This window comes from Lipotes vexillifer, unplaced genomic scaffold (assembly GCF_000442215.2).
Source record: "Lipotes vexillifer unplaced genomic scaffold, Lipotes_vexillifer_v1.1 scaffold951, whole genome shotgun sequence".
In the NCBI taxonomy this organism is placed as follows: domain Eukaryota; kingdom Metazoa; phylum Chordata; class Mammalia; order Artiodactyla; family Lipotidae; genus Lipotes; species Lipotes vexillifer.
In genome coordinates this window covers 2,490,204-2,497,205 of record NW_006793664.1, presented here as the reverse complement: position 1 = coordinate 2,497,205, position 7,002 = coordinate 2,490,204, and the positions used below count along the sequence as shown (strand labels likewise).

The 7,002-nt window shown below is 39.8% G+C and overlaps 1 protein-coding gene across 1 annotated transcript in view; it reads right to left on the bottom strand.

The window, feature by feature from the left end:
• Positions 1 to 620: 620 nt before the first annotated feature.
• FAM149A (family with sequence similarity 149 member A) overlaps positions 621 to 7,002 on the bottom strand; it is a 29,645-nt gene continuing 23,263 nt past the window's right edge. The window contains 5 exon segments of the mRNA XM_007466555.1: positions 621 to 694; positions 3,022 to 3,100; positions 3,187 to 3,212; positions 3,215 to 3,314; positions 4,542 to 4,662. Coding sequence (XP_007466617.1) covers positions 621 to 694; positions 3,022 to 3,100; positions 3,187 to 3,212; positions 3,215 to 3,314; positions 4,542 to 4,662 — 400 coding nt within the window.

The following is a 7,002-nucleotide window of genomic DNA, read 5'->3' as shown; positions in this document are numbered from 1 at the left end:
AGGCGGACTCTCAACCACTGTGCCACCAGGGAAGCCCCTAAAGTGCTTTTTCTTTAAAAAGGTATAAGAAAGTCAGCACAATGACTAGAACAATCTGAACATTAGTCAACCTGTCATATTGTACCAAAGATGACTTTGCTATTTTCTAAAGGAGGGAGTAATATCTATTAGTGACTAGGATTTTGACGGAATTAATAATAGAATGAGACGAAAAAGGTCAAGACATAAAGTTACATACTCCTAGATAAAATGGCATATTCCTAGATAGTGTACTTTCATATACAAAGTAGTGTGTGAATACACGCACTAAGCATGTGTGTGTCTGTGTATAATTAATAAAAGGATGAATTATAAACACACATTAGATTCTTCTGAGCAAAGCCTAAAGAACATTTACTGGAATGCTTCTGATAATGAAGAAGGTTGGCGGGTTTGACTTGTGTTCTCTTTACAGCACAGTGTTCAAAATTAAGTTGTTTATTTGTTTGCATTTCTCTCAGGTAGTCTAACATCTCAGACCGTCAGACAGATACATAACAATACTTCTATTTTTCAAGTCATAAATGGTGTACTGAGGCTCTGAATGCTCCAGCAGGTGTTGCAGTCCTGGTGAAGTCACATCAACACGCCACTTGGAATCTCTTTCTGAAAGTCAAAGTTGTCCTCTGAAAAGATTTAGGTGGAAATTGTGAACCTGAAACACCAAGCAAAATTCTCATTAAAATGTTACAAATCCCAGGTCCCAAAAGGATCGTGTTATATGTTCCACGCAGATGATATTTTTTAAAACGAAAAAAAACAAAAAACAAAAAAACTTAATGTCACTTGTACACAAATCAAGAAATAGTCATCTGGAAAAACTGCCATTCCGGGTGCTGAGAAGAAAGACGGGTGCTTCCCCTCCACTGGGCCTTGGTCCTGGCCATGAGTTCCCCCAGAGAACTCTGTCAGCTACCTTAAGAAGTCCTTCCCACTCTTGGTCCCTCAGCTTCTCCTTTCCTTTTTTTCTTTTCTTTCTTTCTTTTTTTTTTTTCTGCTACAGAAATAATGTTGATAAGTTAATAGCCCCTGCGCTTTTGGACCTGGAAGCAAAGGTAAGCAAGAGACCACAAGCCTGCTTGTCAGAGAAGAAGAAAATAAATCTTTACAAATACAGGAACATCTCTCTTATGTACCCTCAATCACTTCTATAGACATGAAAAAGGCCTCCAACCAGCAATAATGATAGTTGTCACAAAGTTATTGATAAGAGAATACAGTGACTTAGTATTTGGTGAAAAATTAAGAGTGCAGCTCTTAAACAAATTCAGAGCCCAGTTTCCTCTCCTAACCTCTACTACTGTGCGCCCAACAAACTTTTCGGCATCTCCACTTAGCACGCTGCAGTCACCATCTCTGAAACTCCTTAGCCACTGGCTATCGGCCATCCACAGAATCATATTTATCAACCGTCACTGTTCTCTCTCTCACATACCATGGCTGCCTTTCAGAGAAAGAAATATTGTCATTGAAAATGACAGAGAATACTCCTGGGGAATGCACAAGGCAAAAAGCAACAAAAAGACACAGCAGCTTAGAGCTATGAGCATAGGAGAAAAATCTCAAAAGAATAAAGAAGTTTTGACATCACTATGCTATAGAACTATAGAAGGGCTGACATAAACAGTGAGAAACCTGAGTTGTCCCAGTGCCTGAATTATACTAGATTCATTTTAAAGTTATATTATTTCCCTTAAAACAGCAAACTATCCTCTACATTTGAGATTATCTATAATACAAATGATTCATATTTTTTGAGCAGTGTATCTTGGCATCTAGCTAGGTCCTTTCCATACATTTTTCCAATAATCGTTTTCTCCATCTAGTCTGTTATAAAAGAACTGAGACCCGGAGCAGTTGAGGCTCTCCTAAAGTGCTCAGCTAGTAGGTGCTCGAGTCAGGATGGAAACGAGGCATTTGATTCCAGAGTGGCACACCTCATGACGATGCTACGTTGCCTCCTTGAACAAAAATGTTGGTAACGGTTTTGAAAATTAAAACATCATAGGCCTGAATTCAGTCTAGAAACTTCATTCTTTAAATGGCATACTACCTGAGAATAAGTATGTATCTGTAAAACTCTACATCATAAAATAACTAGAAGCTTTGTGTTAATTTTGTGAAGCATTTTTATAATGAGATCTTCAAAGAGAATCTAAAAATAGAGTTTCATTCCGAAGAAAAACATGGAAACTACAGCAGAGAGAGACACTGATTTCTCATAAGACTCAAGACAGCATTTTCTTTTTTATGAGGGTGAGGCTCTAAATTATTAGGAAACTTTGGGCATTCTCTCCTTTAAGATTGTGCAAATTAATGAAAGGAAACCTCAGCCACAGTTGGGGTCGGAAGGCCAGTAGTGGGAGCTCTCATGCCCTGCCCACCACTCACCTTTAATTACCCCACCAGGAAGACATCAGTAACTGACTGACCCCCAACAGGAAGAGACTACCTTGCTCTCCCAAACAGGAAGCGCAGCTACATTCCTGCCCCGGCAGGAGGAAGGAAGACTTCCTTCTTGCCCAGCAACAAGGCCAGCCAATGGAAAACCCGGCAGCTCAGCCAAAGACAAGCTATCATCACTTGAGCTTTTACCTTCTCCAATGCACTTTCCTTTTTTCCTTGCTGATGATCTCCTTTCCCTGTCCTGCCTTCCTTTCATAAAAGCCTTGCATGCCCTGCAACTCCTCAGAATATCTCTCTGTTTGCCACATGAGCTGCTGCCCAGTTGATTCATGAATTGCTTTTACCAAAACCACTTCGATCTTCAGATTTACTCAGTTACTTTTTGTTTTTTAACCAACAGCAGAGAAGTGCTTGTCTTTGCAGTTTTGCTCTTTATGGAGATTCCTGAGATACAGCCATAGATGACAAACTCTTGGCCAAAACTGTCCTCTCAAGGTCGATAATCTCCAATTTCTCTTTCCAAAACTTGAAACTTCACGTATTACATCATTTTATTTGTATATGGAGAACACCGACCTGTCAAAAAACCTTGACCTGTCCATGTGTGACCAGCAAATTCCCTCAGTGTCAATGAACCTTTTCGGGGTGTATCTGACTGTTAGAAGAAAAATAAAATGAGGGATGAGTTTTATTGTTTCAAATATTTTTAAAAATGAAAGTTATGGTTAACAGAGAACCGACCCGCAATGTATGGGATGTGCTGGGCTTGAAAACTGTTCCGTGGCCAGAGATCTTTCTTGAAGGGGTGATCTTTCTACACGGACAGGTACTGTGCTCAACACATGGTTTTGTGGATGCCTTCCTCTGAACTAAATGAAGGATGATATGCCCTTGTTTAAAATAAATGCAATCCTTAAAAAGAAAAAAGAAAATCTATATATGCTTCAATCAGTCGCTCGTTTATCATTCATTCACTCGCTTATCTGAAAACTTTTATTTAGATATAGCTAAGTATAAGGTCCACTAAACACACATATCAACTTAATTATGTAATTGTAGTTTTTCACCCGGTAAAGTGGTAGGGCCTTAATAAGTAAATATGGATTAAAAACCTTAACTGCATAAAATTCTTAATGTTAAACTATGATAGAAATGTTATTCTGCATTTGTGAAGCATCTGACTTTTTTAAAATGTGATACTTGACTGCTTTTAGGATTCCACTCTAAGCCACAATATTCTAAAGTTAAATATTAAAGCTTTGCAACTCTTGCCTTCTGAGAATGAGTTTTACTGTTATATTCAAGGAGGCAGAAGAAATGCGAGAGAAAGCCCTGCCTCAGCTGGCTTTTCTCTCTCTAGGCTTTATGTTCTCACACTTGGGGGTGTTCTGTGTTTTATAAAATAGACACAAGTCACCTGTATTGGGGTGAAGTGAGCCGTCATTATACATCTGGGGGAAATGTGGTTAGGCTTTCTACCAGCAGCATACCTTCCCCAGACTCTCTGTGGTTGCTTGGCTGAGTTGAGCTTGGGTGAAGACGATATTGCGCCTACATTCCAGGGAACGTGGCAAAGATTAACTGTAAAAATGAGAGCTAGGAAAAATGGCAGGGCACGTTACTGTGTTCTTAATCTATGCCAGGCATTATTTAACATCTATAAATTCATTTAATCCTTATAACAATTCTTTGAGATAGGAATCATTATTGCCCTTTTATAAGTGAGAAAATTAAGGCTCAGTGAGACTAACTGGAAGCAAATCATATAAAGAGTTTGTGTGGCAGGATTCAAACACAGATCTGCCTGTCCCCTGACGTAATCTTCATGCTATTTTCTTCATTACACCATCCTGACCGTCAGATATGGCCTTGACACCTGGACTTTCTGATTTAGTTCGGGCCGTGTTTTTATTTCACAAAATATTGAATTAATCCTCCCACCTCCTATAGATTCTCACAAGCCAGTTACTTTCAAGAAACAGATCATGGAGACATTTTATGCTAACGTGTTCATGTGGAAGTGTCCAAATTATGTTTGTTTGTCTTCCAACAAACAATGTAAATGGTGCACTTAAATATTAAGAAATCTGTCTTACAGAAACAGGACGCCATCCGGGAACTGCCATATTCTGCTCCCCAGTCTCTGAGCCTATTGGCGGCAACCTGCTCCTTGAGGTCTGGACTGGTGGGGAGGCCATGCGGTCCACGCCAGTTTGCCTGTAAACACAACAACATGACCTGAGCACCCAGGTACAGAGACGGACAGGCCTTACCATGAAGCTATTAATCACAGCCTGCCTCCCAAAGGAAACGCCAAGTAGGATGAGCTGAGTTTCTACAAGATGGGTGGGGGACTGAGTCCTAGCCCCAGTCACCTCTGAGTTTAGTAAGGACTGTGAGCCTGTATTTACTGAGTGCTCAGCTATGCTAGCCCTTGCGCACAACACGGAAGTTTTTGAATATCTAGTTCCTCTGCTTAAGAAGATTACAAAGTACTGAAAACAAATCAAGTAATGAGATTACAATGCAATGCAGTTGATATAATATAGTGCTACGGTGCCTGGTTCTGAATACAAGCACTGTAGAAATTTAGGGAACAGAGCAATCAATGAAGGATAAAATTAATTCTCAATGTGCAGGGCCTAGATGAGGAAAACCACAAAAATTTATGTAAGGTCATAAAAGGCAAAATATGTTCTCTGATGGGAAAACTAAGTTTTGTGAAAATGTCAATTATTCCTACATTTTTAATAGATTTAATGCTATGAGGTCCAATATGATACTTTTTTTAAAAATTTGACAACCAGATTGCAAAATTTATTTGTCAACATGGGTGAGTAATTTCAAGAAAGGAAGAGTAATGATGATAAAAGACCTTCCCTACCACATATTAACACTGAAAAATTAAATTGTCTAATTTGTGCACAAGAATAGAGATGGATATTCTAGAAACAGATTCTAATTCATTTATTTATTAATAATAAATTCATGAAAATTAAAATATGACAATTTTTGACTCATCAAGTTTTAAAATATACATACTAACTAAAGTTTACAGGCTGCAAGGAAAGAGTCTTGTGGATTGCTAGTGGGTCTATAAATTGGTAGAACCATTCTTAGAAGAACTTTGGAAAAATATTTCAAGAGCCTTAAAAATATCCATAACCTTTGACCTGGTAGCTTTACTTCTAGGACTCACCACCAGGAAACAGTTTAAAGACATCCTTACTAAAATTTATGTAAGATAATGTTCACTGTACAATATAATAGTGAAAATACAGAAGAAATGAAAATTTTCAGTAATAGGGCAACACAGTCAATTATTATATACCCACATAATTATATTTTAGTCATTAAAATCATGCTTTCAAAAATGTCTGATAGGGCTTCCCTGGTGGCGCAGTGGTTGAGAATCTGCCTGCCAATGCAGGGGACACGGGTTCGTGCCCCGGTCCGGGAAGATCCCACATGCCGTGGAGCGGCTAGGCCCGTGAGCCATGGCCACTGAGCCTGCGCGTCTGGAGCCTGTGCTCTGCAACGGGAGAGGCCACAACAGTGAGAGGTCCACGTACCGCCAAAAAAAAAAAAAAAAAAAAAAAAAAGTACAAAAACTCTACACTATATTAAACTTTCACAGGTGGGGGAGGAATTAGGAAAGATACTCTAAAAGGGCTTTTTAGCATGGCAATAATTTTAAAAATGTTGAAAGACATGGATCTACAAATAGGGAGAGGCCAAGACAAGACACGAAGGGAATGTACAGTTGGAGATGTCTGAATTTATTTCAGTAAAAAATAGAAAAGGTTTTTGATGAAAGCCTGGCAGTGGAGCCCGGGTGGGCTGTGAGGAAGAGGAGAGAGCCAGTAATGTGCTATTGACACGGCAGAGGATGACGAAGAGGGTCCCAGGTGGCCAAAGTGACATGGAGGAGGGAGTGAGATCTTGAAAGAATTAACAGAGCAGACTCAAATAAAGCTGGAAAGAGCACTTCCGACTAGTGAAAGAAACGCTGACTTATCATAAAGCTGTAAAGGGTGCTGTGGAATGCATCTCGAAGGAGTCCAGTCACTCGTTAAGCACTGGCAGCTGCTTACACATCCCCCCCACAGGGGGACCTAGATGCAGTCCCTGTAATAACTCCCTCCCGTGCTGCAGGAAGCCTGGTGGCCCGGTGGTCCAGGGGCTGGTCTCCAAAGCCAGGCAGCACTGTGGGGGAGTCCCAGCTCTGCCTCTCCCTCGTGGGATGATCTTTGGCCAGTTATTCAACTCCTTTCAGCCTCTGTTTCCTCATCTTAGATTTGGGATAATGTGAGTACCAACTCAAAGGTTTGTGGTAGGTCACAAATAAGATAATAAATGTGATTCATTTAGCTAGTGCTGGGAACATGAAAGCAGTCAACAAACACTGGCTGTTGTTAACATAAGTATTGCCTCACACTTGAGTGAGTGAGAAAACTGGAAAACTCCTTCATAATTCTACAATAAAGGAAGAGACAAATTCCTTTCTAATAAGGCAATGATTTGATGTTGATCCCTAAGGTCAAAAGCTTTTCTGAA